At 34.9% G+C, this 16,387-nt stretch overlaps 1 protein-coding gene across 7 annotated transcripts in view; it reads left to right on the top strand.

Annotated features, from left to right (window-relative positions):
• ATP8A1 (ATPase phospholipid transporting 8A1) overlaps window positions 1-16,052 on the top strand; it is a 217,299-nt gene extending 201,247 nt beyond the window's left edge. For all 7 annotated transcript variants that reach the window (XM_015597587.2, XM_025040218.1, XM_025040214.1 and 4 more), the window contains 4 exons: window positions 4,456-4,544; window positions 5,398-5,490; window positions 12,234-12,325; window positions 13,471-16,052. In XM_015597587.2, the coding sequence (XP_015453073.1) occupies window positions 4,456-4,544; window positions 5,398-5,490; window positions 12,234-12,325; window positions 13,471-13,568 (372 nt within the window). In that variant the 3' untranslated portion in view covers window positions 13,569-16,052. The remainder of the gene's footprint in view (window positions 1-4,455; window positions 4,545-5,397; window positions 5,491-12,233; window positions 12,326-13,470) is intronic.
• The last annotated feature ends 335 nt before the right edge of the window (window positions 16,053-16,387 follow it).

Here is a 16,387-nt window from a genome sequence, read left to right as displayed (position 1 = left end):
AGCGTTGTGTCCTTGATGCCAAATACCTTTCCTAAAGGCAAGTACACTGATGATGGGAATATAAATTGTTACAAAGACCTGTGTCACCATACCCCTCTTCAACTTATAGTGAGTTGTTTAAATCTGATCTAATTTTGTCAAGTTTCTATGACTACAGAAAGTTCATCACTTTTCCATGTTATTGATTACTTGCTGCTGCTTTCGTGAATACCTTTTCAAGTCTTTTTCTATCTTAGCTATTCCTATGAAGATAAATGGTGTATTTTTATAATCACTTATCATAGTAGAATTTCATCTGTTTATGGTAGTCATTATTCCAGTTTTTTGTTTTTCATTTACTTTTTAGTTATGTTCTTTTTGAACATGTGGAGCTTCTACATCTTTATGAGTCAGTTCTCTAAGCAGTGGTCCCCCACCTTGTTGGTACCAGGGACCAGTGCTCCTGTGAGAATCTAATGCCTGATGATTTGAGGTGGAGCCGAGGCGGTGATGCTAGAGTGCTGAGGAGCGGCTGGAAATACAGATGAAGTTTTGCTCACTGGCCCACCGCTCACCTCCTGCTGTGCAGCCCGGTTCCTAACAGTCCACTAACTGGTACCCGTCTGCGGCCCAGGTGTTGGGGACCCCTGCTCTAAAGCATTTCTTTTTGTAGTTTTTTCACTTTTTAAGCTAAGAAAGTTCTTATATAAAGCTTTATCTAAACACTTTAATAATCACTTGTTTTCCTGTTGTTATTCACATTAACTCTTAACACCTCTGGAATTTATCTTGCTGCCCTCTACCCCCTCAAAAAAACTAAGTCTTACAGCACTGTTTTCTGAATAATTTTCCATTCTCTAGTTAGTATACTATGCCCATGAAGTCTTTAATAATTTTTATGAAAAAAATTTATCTACATTTCCTAAATTAGCAAATTGAATTTATTAGGAACTTATTAGTGGTCAGTTACTTTGGCCAGTTTCAGTCTTAAAACAGGCATATTTTGTGGTATTAATGCGATGAAATCATGACATTTATAAACTGACTTATACTTAATTTAATATTGTGATAAAAATTTCCTTCCTCGAACCTCATGAAAGAGATCACTAGGGAAAACAAAAGACTAGCATGTTTAAAGAAATTTGAAAATTAAAATGAAGAAAGTTTGTTATTAATCAGCGTTATTAATAAAAGCAGCCACTTTACAAACATCAGGTTTAATTCTTAAGATCCACTTTACACCTGAGAAGGCATAATTTAATATTGTGATAAAAATTTCCTTCCTCGAACCTCATGAAAGAGATCACTAGGGAAAACAAAAGACTAGCATGTTTAAAGAAATTTGAAAATTAAAATGAAGAAAGTTTGTTATTAATCAGCGTTATTAATAAAAGCAGCCACTTTACAAACATCAGGTTTAATTCTTAAGATCCACTTTACACCTGAGAAGGCAGAAACTGAGAGTTGCTCCACCCCCTCACCCCCCTAACCCCCCCACCAACCCCGCGTCTGGGAGCTGGGAGGGGCAGAGCCAGAACTGCCTTCGGGGCTGTTTATCACAGTCCACAGATACAGTCTTGGAGTCCCCCAAAGGGCTTTCTTGTTGAGACAGCGTCCATTCTCTATCCAAGAATAAGAGTCATCATCTCTATCCAAGAATAAGAGTCATCATGCAGCTCTCTGACATTTATAGTGTAAAAGGAGGGGTAGAATTAAGAACCATAGCTAAAGGTTTGTAGGCAGGGAGCATATTGAAATTCTCTCTCCTACAAGATGGAACTTGGGGACCCTGAAGGTGAAAAAGTAAGTGTTCCTCTCTGGTGTGGGATCGTAGGTGCTAAGGGATCACCTCATGGTGGGTCAGAAGGTAAGCCCCTCTTATCCGGTCAAGCCCCTTCACTTGGTTAAATGCGTGTGAGCTCTTATTTTCTCAAATGTTCTTTCTCTGTAACTTTTGCAGAACATTTCCTCATTTCTCTGCCACATCTTGCGTTTTCAGGCAGCGTTGGTTCATTTTTGAAGCCGCGTGGTCCAATGTTGAGCCAGCGTCGCTCTGCGGAGACAAGTGGCTGTTTGTTCGCTGCGCAGGGCCTGTGCCCTCCAGGGTACCGGCTTTGCAGCTCCCTCGGCTGATCCTTTCTCCAGTCCCCGCCGGAGCCACTTTTGTGGCAGATTCCATTTGGTCTCACAGGGCCTCGAGGAGGGGCGGTGGGGGCCACTTGGCAAAGCCCACCAATCTCCCACATTAGGAGCAATTTGCAAAGTGCTGTTGGAGGAAGCTTGAGCCCAGCCCCCCAACGGGCTGCTCCTGTTCCCCCCATTGTCTGCGGGGATCGGGAGCCTTTCTCCAGCTGACCTGCCCTGGAGTGGAGAGATGTGAAAAGTTAGAGACAAAAATGGTTTCTACAGAGAGAGTGGGGGGCTTTCTTATACAGAAAAGAAGGAAATACCTCTGTGGGATTTTATTTCCCCCCACCCTCTTCATCCAAAAAATACAAAGAGACTCTGTCTTTAATGCGAATGTCGGCTTTAAATCTTTTAGGTTTGGATTAACTCTGCAAAAGAAAAAAAAATCTGACAGGCTTTCAGATATGACGCAGAAAAACTTTTTTCCCCTCAATTCATGTTGTTCATTTGTAAAGCCAAAGGCGGGTAGACTGAATAGTGGGCGCCAGTTGTCCCCCCACCACCCACCCCAACTCAGTTAACATCACAATGGTCAGAATTAGCAGCCTCAAGTCTCCACCACCACTTTTCCTTTTCCACCAGCGGACATTTAATACAAGGTGGCAAAGACAAGAATAAATATTTCTTCTCTTGCCCCCTAAAGTAGGTTAAAATTAAGCCAAGTAAACAAGATATTTTCAGTTGCATGACTTAGAATCTTGAATCTTAACTCCCCCTGCCCAAGGAAAAAGAAATGTGGATTTTTACAGTTGTTACTAAAAAGCTTCCTTCACTCTAAACAAAACCCACTGACTTGATAGACATTTCCTATTACATAGTTATTGTTGGTTTTCGCTATTGAGGATGTCAGCAAACATGTCGAAGATCATGTTTTGCTTATAAAATAAAGTGACTTTTATGTGACTATTTTTCATGTTGGTGTCTGTGGGTGCTATTTCATGGAATCCACGTGGCCACATTTATATTCTGAAATTTTTTGTAATAGCATGTTTTTATTTTAACTGTGTTCAGAGCTATTTGATCCTATAAAGGGGAAAAACTTATCATTCCTGAACCAACAGTCTGTATGAGTAAGCCTGTGTTCATGTAGAAAAAATTCAAACAATTTCTGGTCTTAATAGAGAGTCAAATGAATAGATAATTTGAAATATAATTTAAAAGTAGGAATCTTTCTATTTCTTAAGCATTGTTTGATTAGGACTCCTTGTGTGTAATTGTGAAAAAGCTTGTAAGAATTAAATGGTAGGTCATTTTTAATTACTGAACTATATACCTGGTTTAAAAAAAATTCTATGTGATTTTTTCATAGAGTGTAAATGTGCATGCATTAGTTGGCTACTTTTTAATGAGGTTACATAACCATACATTTACTGAAAATTTACTCTTGATAAACAAATAGACTTGAAGTGAAACAAAATATTTTTATTTTATTGTATGACATATTACTTTTAAGCTCTATGTAATCTAATTACATGACAAAGGAATTTTTATTGTAATTACAAATAACTAATAGAACTTATTAATTTTTTAATTATAGAATTATTTTCTTTGCAACCCAAAAGACTCTGATATAGCAGTTTGGGATTTGATACAAAAGAATGATTAAAATTATTTTTGCTACATTTTTATTTGGGCTTTACATATTAGATATTTGGTTTGACTTTAGCAATAATAGGATGTAGCAATACAAGTTATGCCAGTCTTTGAACAAAATTAAGATTATTCCAGGTAATAGCAATTGAAAATAAAATTATTTCATAGATAGCTTAATTTGATTATACTATATTCATGATTCATTGGGATCATTTTTTAATATGTTGTATTTTATAAAAGTAAAGTTAATTTTTATTTGGTAGAAATGTAAATTTAGTTTCTAACTAGAATTTAATCCAGAATATATTTGAATTTGCTCAAAAAGATTGATTTGATATTCTAAGTTATAAATGAAGATCAAAGATATTTTAAGTTGTAAAAGAAGGTGAAAGCTTGTTACTCCATGTATTGACCACAATAATATAAATCTCACATAAAAATATGAAAATATTTGGCAAATATAAAACTTTGCTATATTAGCCACTTGAAAGGGAAAAATTAGATGTAGTAAATACATATTTTAACACATTTGGCTTTTAATTTCAAATATTTCACAAGTTTAAATTTAGAGTTATTACATACCCTCTTGCAAAATGAGAGTCTCAAAATTATTTTACTTAAAATAATATAAAAACTAAACAAGAATGATGTGTTTCTTGGTTTTTAAAGTAACATTGTTTCTAATGGTTTACTCAGGCAGCCATGTTGTTTAGTTCCGGAGTCTTTTGGACTGGCCTGTTATTTATCCCTGTGGCATCTTTGCTTCTTGATGTGGCATACAAGGTGTAAGTATAATACTCGATTATGTATCTTAATCCTCATATTCTCTACTTGTAACATCGACTCAAGAATGTAGTCTGCAGAATAGAAATTAGTGATATTCATTGATTCTATATAAGTAAATGAAGAAAGGAGTGATTGAAGAGCTAGAAAACTAAAATTAGTTTAAAAGACCGAATGAGAAGTAAAACAGGTTGGTTTTAGTTAATACTAGAGAATACGTTGCTTAGAAATCAGCCTTAAAAACCCATCCAAGGTAGAAGAAAAAATTCTATTATCTCCAAATACACATATATATTTTCTTTATTAGTAAATAATAGTTGTGAAATGAAGTTTTTGCTTGCCTGATTCTAAACATATATAAAATACAGACTGGAAGAAACTAAAACTTTAGTAATTTTTCTCAAGGATTATAAGTTTTAAAATGTTATCTCTTCCCACAAAAAGTGATATCATTAAAGTTAATTATATGATGCTTATTTAATAACTGAGAGTTTTAATGTTATAAACCTAAACCATTTAAGTCTGTTATTTCTATAAATATATTAATGCTCAAAATTATTGTAATTTTTTATATTCTATTGAAAAACTGTTGCTTGTACTCTGGTTACTGTTGTACTTAACAGCATGGTAATAAGCCAGTTTTGTGAAGTCTTAAGTCTTCACACGAATATTTCCATGCAAATCTTTTTTTTTTTTTTTTTTTAAGATTCAAAAGGACCTTTTAAAACATTTGAAAAACTGTTGCTTGTACTCTGGTTACTGTTGTACTTAACAGCATGGTAATAACCAAGTTTTGTGAAGTCTTAAGTCTTCACACGAATATTTCCATGCAAATCTTTTTTTTTTTTTTTTAAGTATCAAAAGGACTGCTTTTAAAACATTAGTAGATGAAGTTCAAGAGCTGGAGGCAAAATCTCAAGACCCAGGAGCAGTCGTGCTTGGAAAAAGGTAAAATACACTGAACACATTCTTTTCCAAGTGAACTTTAAATTTTTCTTTTACCAGTGTTTGGAAATAAGTGGTAAAAGTCATGTTTATCAGTTAGCAAAGAGCTAGCAGTGTCATTGACAGATTTTGGAATCAGAGAGATGTGAATTCAAGTCAAATCTGTCATTCACTAAGCTGTGTGTGACCTTAACCAAGTTGCTTAATGCTACTGAGCCTCAATTTTTTCATCTATAAAATAGGGGTGATAGTGTCCACCTCATGGCTAGTTGTAAGAATTGAATAAAATACTGTCAATAAAGCAGATAGTTTGGAGTCTGATGCTTAATGAGCATTAAATAAATGGTAGTTACAAATATCGTGCTATTAAACTAAAAGGGAAATAAAAGACTTTTAGCTTGAAACAGTATCCATAATAAAATAGCACGTTATGAAAATCAGAGCTTGACGTAGGGCAAAGCACCCTACAATTGCGTACATGGTTCAGTACGCTATTAGGAACTTCCCTGGGCGTGTATCATATAGCAAGTGAGTTGTCTCCCATGTCCTTTCCTCACCACTGCCACCCAAAAAAGCAAGGTTGGAAAGCTAATAAAATTTACTGAATTCACAAAGCATTATAAAAAAGAAATTAAAATTATTTGAAAGCAGTCTATAATAAAAACACAATTATGAATATAATACCAGGTATTTATTTTTCTCTCCCTCATCACACTAAAATGAGCTAAAGTTTTGTCTAAACCACAGGAAACGTTTTGCCCTGGTATATGTTACCTTTGTCATGATTCACTGTTGTTAATCTGTTTGACATGATGGAGTAAGTGTCACATGGGGAATTCAAGACAAGACCCTGGCTTGCAGCCCTCACTTGCTTTCATGAGGCCTTGGGATCATATCACACACTATTCTGTGCCTCTCAAAATAGTAGCGCTGGCATTTGTTGAGCACTTACTGAATGCTGTGTGCTACAGTTAACACTTCCTGTGTACTATCTCCTTGAAATCCAATAACAACCCTATACAAATCCATCATCTGCATGTTTTTCCAGATGAGGAAACTGGATCTTAGACTCTAAGTTATCAGTCAGAGTGACAGATCTGGGCCTTGAGTCCATGTCAGTTGATTCTCAAGCCCCTGCTCCTAACCATTCTGCCTCCTTGTGCTGCCTTTCCTTTTCAAGAATGTGATAAAGCAGTAAAAACAGCCAACCACTGACTTTCAAGTCCTTGACCTCTCTAAATCAGTGTCCCTGAATATATTGATAGGAATAATAATACCTACTTTCTAGGTTATAAGTATTCTCCTCCTCCCTCCACCTTCCCCTCCATCTCTGTCCCTTTATCTAAAAAATCTACACCCGTTCCATCGCCTGACATAAGTAGTCCCTCAGTAAATATCTCCTCTCACTCTCGCTGTAAAAAGGATGTGGTTAGAGTTCCAGTTCATGAAATTGTGATTAAAACCATTTTTTAACAATTATTAGAGAAAGGCCACTGATAATACTGTTACTACTCTCAGGTATAAATTTATTATATTTATATGTTAATAAAACTTACATTAAGCCCTTCCAAGTGATATTTAGTTTTTGTGGTTTGTAGTATATCAGTGACTTTGACAATTCATAAATCAGACTGAGGATTCAATATGATAACCTCTAGACCCTAAAGAGTCAATGAGTCTATGATGTCAGCCTTTTCCATTAAATAAAATAAGTTAGAGAGCCTAAAAGGAAAAAAGTGAATTCTGCCGTAAGTGGCCACCACCTTCTCCATAGAAAATGCATCTGATATGCTTCCTGCTGCTGCGCAGCTTATTTGCCTAACATAGCTATTCAGCTTTTCTCCATGACTATGGAATAGTTAGCTATTAGCTGAATGCCACAGACAGAAACCCCTGGTACAACACATAGCCCATGTTGCTGTCGCTGCCTTTCGGTGCTCAGAAGAATGGTTATGGTCAGCCTGACCGCAGTGTCTTCCTACTGTTTTTACATTTATTGTATTATAAAGTATCTGTTTGTTTCCCCTGCTAGATTGAGCTCCTTGAAGGAAAAGCCTCTGTCTTAGTCTTAACTGCTACCCAACACCTAGCCTACCACCCGGAGCATAGTAGCACCAGATAAATATGTGTTGAATGGATGAATGAATGGTCAAGAGAATGGTCTGAGGAATGAGTGAGTGAGTGAGTGAGTGAGTGAAAGGGTAGGTGAAAGGATAGTGGAGTAGTGGGTGGTAAATAGACGGTTGACCTGTGGGTAGTTAACTCAAAATAGTATATGTAAAAACATAGAATCATATAGATTACATTTCTCAAATTAGTAATGTCCAAAGTAATGGTGGTTTATTTTTTTTGTCAAAGAATGATTCAGTTCTTAAGGAAGAATTTGAGAGCCGATCATCCCTAAATTTTGTTTAAACTTCTCTAAGCAGTGCTGTGAAGTCAAGCTACACATAAAATGAAACTGTCAGAGAAACTATAACTTGTAGTACTGTTAGTATTTACAATAATTTATTTCTCATCTTTACTCATTTTCAAAAATTAACACATCTTAGTTAAAATAGTCTTTTTTAGAAGAAATAGGATGCCACTTACCATCTTATCCAGCAAATTATGTATAGTCCAATTATACATTGAAAATTGGGAGGGAAAGGTGTATTTCATCATCTAAGTATACTGCTTTTGAGCCATGGGTTATAGTAGAAATTGATTGAAGCCTAAGATATTTGGAGAATAAATCCAAAGCTTGTTCCTGATCACTGTGTAGCCATGGCTTATTATTTTTGGTTAAGAAAATAACATATGAGCTGTGAGACCCTATTCTTTGCCATAACTTTTATGTGGACATGCTCCAACTCCACAGAGAGGAAGCATCTACAATTCCAAACTTCAAAAAACTTCGAAAATCAATTTTTTCTATAGGTTTATGGCAAATATTTGCTGAAAAAAACTCAGCCATTTTTTCTATAAATATTAGGACATTAACAGTGTTTGTTCTGTCTATAATGTAAATATTTATATGTTTTATAGCAGAAATGTTAATTTTGGGGAGCCTCTCAGATCCCACTTGGGAGTTTTATATCTATAAGTAGTGCGTAAAATCTCGTTTTCTTAAACAAAACAAAAAATTTTTAAATGTAAATTCAGAAACCCAAAGGATTAAAATAAGGGATGTGGACACTGGCTTCATTAGAGACAGGCAACGGTATCCAGTTTTGGATATCTTTGGTGTTCATGTGAAGCAGTGCATCTTATAGACAGGCAAATATAATAATGAGATTCATAACTTTTTATATCTAACTGTAACATTAACCAGCATATCATCCGCAGTCATTACTAAACAGTCCTAGGATCTTCAGGTCAGTTCTCATTAATTTGCCCATCACCTTTGTTTGAGCCGTGGCCTTAGCTTTAAAGAAGAGAGTAGGGAAGTATAGATGTCAGATAATTCGGTAATGTGGATGGCGAAGGCGGTCTCTCACAGCATTTCTCTATATTATTAATGAAAAGCAATTTTAACATTGCCCCAGAACTAATGGAAAAGAAACTATATTTACCAGTTTTCACCCTGGATTTTATATTTTAAATTTCTTGGTGGAGGTTTAGGATAGAAGGACACAGCAAATGGTTTCCCTCAGCCTATTGTCCTCACTGTAATGATTCTATCCCACACTTATAAAGAAAAAAGTGACAGAACAATGAAATATTCTCTCCTCCAGAGCAGAGATTAGGCCTGTTATAGTCATCGTTTATCTCCCCACCACCACCACCTAGTACAGGACAGCTGTCTCACGCTACACACTAAAACACTTATGAATGAAGGGTTATTCACTTTCTGGAGATCCAGTTTAACGAGTCAACCAAAATAGCTTCACAACCCAGTATGAAAGCAAATGCAGGTTTGCCACTCTTAAAAGATCCCTGAAGGTACCTTATGACAGCATGATCCAGGACTGTAAGTGGGTTTTTACCTTTACTTTTTTTAATGTTTATAAATGAAATATTATTTTAAAACATGGTATCTTTCTACCCCACGCCCACCAGATATCTAAGTTGCAAAACTAGTGGGCTTGGAAATAAGGCAACACTATTTAAGTGGTAGTCATTGTATTACTGCATTAGCAAATTCAGAATTTGCATAGCTTGGTATATAAGTGAATGACCATACAAGACTGAGTAAAACTAAGTGTTGTGAAGATGTGGTTTCAGTGAGACATTTTTCTTTCTCACCCTATATTAACCTATTCAACAAAAACTTAACTTATAACATATCTATTATTAGATAACCTGTTACCAGTATATTTTATAATGTGACTTGATAGTAATATCAGTACCCATAAACATCTGTGGCACAGAATTGCATAATTTTGACATGATGAATAATCCCTAAAGGTAGGATGAGACGATGAGAAATACAACTCTTCATCACTATTAAGCACCCTCCTGTGAATGGCATTTATATTCTCTAGGAGAGACTGTGCTCTACAAAAACTAAATATGTAGCTAAGGCAAAATTTAATAAATAAATAAATAAATAAATAAATAAAACCTCATGATTTTTTTACTAAGGAAGTAGATTGGGGGCCATTATACATGAAACTCATGTGTAACAATAGACATCATGTGTTTAGCTAACATTAAATAGAAACCAAGGCATCAGAAATGATCCTCGCAAAATATCTTTTGTTTTGTGATGTCCTTCTAGTTGATTTTTTAATAATAAATTTTTCAGGATCTGAGGAGTAGTGAGAGTGAGAGGGACTAACATTTGTTGAGTGCTTCCTAAGTGCCAGTCACATACTGGAAGCTGTACAACTCCCTAAATCCTCACAGTCAGCCTGCGAGTTAGGGACTGTCCTCCTGCTATACATAAGATGAATGAAAAAGGTTTGCCTAAGGTGGCTCAGCTAATAAGTAGCAGACTCAGAATTAAACCAAAGTAAGATTGCCAAGCTCATGCTCTTTCCACAGTAATGTGCTCCTTTCCCAAGAAAGACTTTTTTTTATTGCTTTTTTTTGAACATTAATGTAATAGCTGAATGAAAACATAGCCTTATATGAACCATTACAAAACAAAATTACATTATTTTGTACATTTAAGTTGCTATAACATAAAAGACAAATTTCTCATGTCTGCCTTAGGAATGCCAGCCTAAAACCTGGAAAATGTATTTTGGTAAAAAAGCAGCTATATAATGATACATTGTCATCCTCTAGTCATCTGTAGTCATTTCTATCTTATACACCAGAGACTTCCCAGCACCCCATCCTGCAAGACTCTGCTAACAAAGTCAGACTACCTGCTGCTAACACTGCCGGCTTTTTTAAAGCAGTCACATATTTTAGTGTCTGTCGGGGTCCTGGGGTCTATAATGTTTGATCATTTTAAGAGTAGAGTAAGAAAAGTGACTTGAAATGGCCCCTTCTCCTTCCCCATATCTGTTTATTTCACTGGCAAAAACAAGTTTTACAAATATTTGTAAAACCACTGGAGTTTTAGATTGATTAGTTTTGTTGCCTTAATGTAGCTAATTCCTAATGACAAAAAGTATGTCTAATAAGTACCAGTTAACATTCCAAGACTTTAAAAAATATGTGTAGAAGATTACTACAAATGTCAACATTTCTAAATATTTTACTTCAGCGAAAGCCTAAATGTTTGTGTAATTACAAGTTCATTTTGCAGAAGATCCTTTTTTTTTTTTGCATATGATAAAAATTGTTCCATTTCAGGGTCTCAAAATAATTGGCAAAATACTAAACATAACTTACAGCAATTTAACTAAAGTTTTTACAGTGAGGAAAATATGAGATGGAAAATTTTCAGCTGAGTCAGTTCCAGTGATTAAAACAAAATTGTATAAACATTTGTCACAATGCATATAGATTACTTATTAGCTCTTCACGCTTATTATGTTCTTTGATATCAAAGTTTATAAATCAGCCTTTGGAGAAATAACATGATTGGAAGGATTGATGAAGTTCAGAATTATCACTCAAATTCATATATTCGACAAAGATTTGAGTTCCTACTGTGCGAGACATGGTTCTACATGCAGCGGGAAAAAACAGATGCATTATATCTTGCAGTGTCCTTTTAGAAGTTTCATAATTAATTACATGGATTTGTTTCTGTGGAAAAGATAATTCTAAACATTCTTTGAAAAATATTTTTCCTTGTCATTCTACCTAGTATAATTAGTTTCTGAAAATAGTTTATTTTCAAATGAAATAAAGGAACATATTTCATATCAAAGTGGCAATGGAAATTTTCTAATTAAGAAAGAAATTTCTTCTTTGTGTAATTTTTAGGATTTCTTTACATAACTAAAAAACATTGTACACCAAAATATGTGCGGAGTAGGAAAAGATATAGTAATTAATTTTTTAATTCTAAAAATGCCATGCTTAGAATATATATAGTAAGTCAACCAAGATTTTAAAAGCTAATAAACTACTAGAAGATTTTTTTATTAATTGCATTGTGCAGGTTCTGTATCTCCATTTAACTTAAATATAACTGGGGCATAGGGAAATCTTTTGACTGGATTATTGAGGACAAAATGGTCTTCTATCTAAACTTTTGAAATCTCATTAGCTGAGAAAATGAGGGTGAAAAAGAAATCACTAGACTACAGATTTCTCAAGCAATCTTTTGTTTAAGCCTGACTCTCTCTGGTGGCCCTGTGGGCACACTGGGATCTCTGCGAGTTGATAATTCATTTCACACGTTTGCACCTGCTCTGCAGCCTCACAGAGAGGGCACAACTGCTCAAGAACGTCTTTAAGAAGAATCACGTAAATTTGTACCGGTCTGAATCGTTGCAACAAAACTTGCTCCGTAAGTATCTGAGTTATTTTTTTAAAAATTCTGCCATTACTTCACAGAATTCATGAGAGCAGTATTTTGACTTTAGGGATATTTAACTTTTAAATTAGCAGCTAAAATAAGTTTTAATATTTTGCAATATGTTATGTAATAACAAATGTTTAGAGAATCTTTTGACCACAGTGGTCTCACTTTTAGCAGAAGAGTTAGAGCATTTTAAAATCTTGCTGCTTTCACTTAAAGAAAAATAATATTTCCACATACCCTTTGCTTCCTTAAATCTTAAAAAAAACTAGTAAAATAAATCTTAACTCTTAAAAGCTCCCTCTATAATGTTATCTTTTCTCCTTGAATAACTTTGCAAGAGCTTTTTCAGCTTTCATACAGCACAATGAAACATATTTTCCCCTTCAAAAATATTTATGAACATTTAGAGTTGTAGGAAATTACTAGGTATCATGCATGCCCTCTTAACATTTCAAGGATCCAAAAAAGAATATGATATATAAAGCTCTGTAGTAAATGTGTTTGTGTTAGTAATATATCTTTTGTTTCATGTTGTTTCCACATAAAATTTATTTTCATTTGTATATATTCATGTTTAATGTTTTTGCTCTTTATACTTCAAGAGGCCTTTTCTAAAGATACGATCCCTTTGGGGGCCATTTCTTACCCCCACGTCCTCTCCAGCCAAATTGGGGCTTTAGTGAGTTTATTTGTAGATGCCCAAAGCCAAGCAGAATGTTGTTGGAGGGAAGAAGACCACTTTTCCACCATTTACAATTACATGTGCTTATCTCCTTCCTTTTGTTCTTCCTTCCCTCTCATTCTCCTCATCTAGAGGGAGATCTGGTAGTCGGGAAGGAAAAATTGGATGAATCAGACTTGAGATGCTGAATTGAGAATTGAGGGGCATTGACAGTGTCTGTTCATTCATCTAGGGAACAGAACTATAGAATCTAAGCCAGTATCCCACTCTTAATTTTGCAGTTGAGTCTGTATCTTTTCTGGGCATTAAAAATTAGTGTTTTCATGCTTTTAAAGATGGGACAGATGCATTCATTCTCCAAGTTATAAAATGAGCACTCAGAACTCAGAATAACAGACATTTCCAGTGTCTTAAAGATGATCATTTCTATTTTATCTTTGACTTACAGATGGGTATGCTTTCTCTCAAGATGAAAATGGAATCGTCTCACAGTCGGAAGTGATTAGAGCGTATGATACCACAAAGCAGAGACCTGATGAATGGTGATAGGGAGGGGCTGCCAGGCAGGCTCTGCCGTGTCTCTAAGGAGAGCTGCCCGGTCTTCACCAGAATCTGCTGACCAATTCCAGCATGGTCCAAGGAGGGGAAAGGTGGATCTGAGCTCACTGAGAATTGATTGACATTCAGATTCATGTATATTATAGACATAAGCACTGTGCAACTCTACTGTAACACCATCTCTTTCAGATTTTTTTAAGTATTTGCTAAGTCTTTGTAAACAGAAATTGAAAATGACCTTGTATCTTGCCAGAGTGCTTTCTTAAACTGAGAATAGGTCAGTATTCTTAAGCTGTTACTCTGGGGCTGTACCTATCAATTTCTTGGGTATACCACAAGGCAACCAACCATTAAAAAACTCTAAAATGGTAGTAAGTTAAAGGGACTCGATATCGAGATTTAGATTTCAGAATATGCTGGGGAAAAAAAAAAAAAAACAGCATTCTTTAGGAAATAACTCACCCTACTGAGAAAAATTTCTAAAGACAATAAATGTTTGTGTCAAAAATTGTCCCGATAAATGTTTGCCAAAGAAGTTTAATAAATGTATTTCTCATATAGTAGTCATTTGCCCAGAAGTTTAAGAGAACGTTTACCGCCAGTTCTACTGTAAGATCTGCATGCTCGACTTTTCAAATGTAAGAGTGATTTGCAAAAATGAGTATTTCAAGGCATTTGCTACTAAAATTGTGATGTTGCACCTTTGGCCTTACAGATGCTTCTTTCTTTGTCTTGTTTATTTTTTAAAGTTAGAGGGTGCAGGTGGTAATGTGACTCTGTCATTACAGTACTGATTTTTAAAACTGTATTTATGTCTCAGTCATTTCTAATGAAGTTTCATCATCATTTGTTTTTTTCAAAAAATCTGACTTCTGCTGTAGATTGATTAATGTCATTTTGTCTTAAAATTTTCTCTCATGATAAATATGCTCACATGTTCATGTAGAATTTCTAATGCTTCTGTCGAGATGTTTGAAAATATCATGTCAGATAAATGCATGAGCTCTTGTACTGTGTTTTGGTTCTCCCTGTTAATTCCTGCTAGAGATGCCTGCTCTCTTATGTAGCACCCCCCGCCCTCCCATGTTAGCTGATCGCCCTATAGTTAAGACTGAGAATTACTTCACAGTTCACTTGTCAAGCAGCTCCCAAAATTAGTCACATGCTGCTAATTGGGACAAATAAGTAGTACATTTTCCCCATTTTAAAAACACCTATTTTACTCAAAAAAAGTTTTATAACTTTACAGTCAAAGAACACTTTTCAACGTGAGTAGGTTTCGTTAACATGCTTTAAAATGTACGGTCAGTTTAATTAATTTTAGCATTTTCAAGACATCTGGAAATGCCTGTTTTCCCACCAACAGTAAATGGTGAAGGGGCTGTTTAAAAACCACAACCAGTTTTCTACACTATTTTTAAAAGAATGCTTTCATCTAGAAAAAAATTAAAAGGAATTCTAGTTTTCAGATACATTTCAGAGACTGAAGCAATCTTTTTGCCTTTTATTCAAAAGCCTGTTTGCCTTTAAGTGGACTTACCAGCAAAATAGGTAGAACTTCCTCTTTAAAAAAAAAAGGTCAACTAACACTAAGAGAAGTGATTTTGTTAATCACTCCTCAAGTTTAATAATTTTACATTCTCTTCACTCTTTTTCTCAATCCAGATTTAAAATTAGGCTATATATCATTTCCTTCTGTGTATTTTTAGCTATTTGGTTACAAGCATGCCTCCCACATTTTCTACAAATAAGAGAGGGTATAACACGCACATAATTCTAACCTAAAAGGGGCAAGGAGTTGACATACTTCACTTCCCAAACCTTTCCCACTTGGGATTCAGATTAAGAGAATCATGAATCAAAACATCTAGCAAGACCACATGTCTAGAATTGTCTTCAAAATTCTGAAGTCACAGATTTTAACTGTCTACAGAATAGATATGCAGAGTGACTTTTCTGGGCCTCCCAGCAGTGATGGTTGAGGTCAAACCACAAAAATCGAAAAATAAGAATGATATACATCCCTCCAGAGAAAACCTATTAACAGTTACAGAGAACAGCTGCTATTATTTGCCCTTACCTTACCAGTGGCATTCTCCAAAATTTTAATATCAAAATATGATGAATTTAATTTTATCTTGACACATGGATTATTTCTGTGGGGCTCTCCAACAGGAATATAATACTCATGGTTGATAATACATAGGATCATGGTCTGAAATATGACTATGCTTTTCTGTCCCATGACCCTATATTTGAACTATCAATATTAAGTCAATTTCTTCGCTTTTGGGGGTGAAAAGGGGGTGTTAGCAGCAGGGAGTGACCTCTTTGGCAAAACTTAAAATACAACATTGTAATTGTAGTGGCTTTATAGTGTTAAATCAGAGAAAACCCTCTGATTTTTTAACTTTCCTTAGGAGGAAAAATGTAACACAGTTTTACCAGGATTAAAATAAACAATTGAAGTGACTTTTAACGTGTATTTTCTGAAATAAAGGACTTATGCTCTTCAATTAAAAAGTCCCTTGTAGGGACTCTGGCAAATGCTAACATCATTGCTTTACAGTGTTTACAGTTCAGAAAATACAGCAGAAAATCCTCATTCATTTCTCATGGAAAAGCTGGGAGTTGCTTCTTTAATGATAAATAGTACACAGTGATATTGAGCATGAACTTTCTAAATGTTTTATATATATATGTATATATATATATGTATATATAAATATATTGGTGTCTCACACCCAGAAAGATGCTATATGGTAGAAATTATTAGCAGGAAAATGATGTTTCTCAGGAATGTAGTA

This window comes from Pteropus alecto, unplaced genomic scaffold, assembly GCF_000325575.1.
Source record: "Pteropus alecto unplaced genomic scaffold, ASM32557v1 scaffold57, whole genome shotgun sequence".
In the NCBI taxonomy this organism is placed as follows: Eukaryota; Metazoa; Chordata; class Mammalia; order Chiroptera; family Pteropodidae; genus Pteropus; species Pteropus alecto.
Note: the sequence above shows the minus strand (reverse complement) of the source record. Positions and strands in the feature narration are given on the sequence as shown.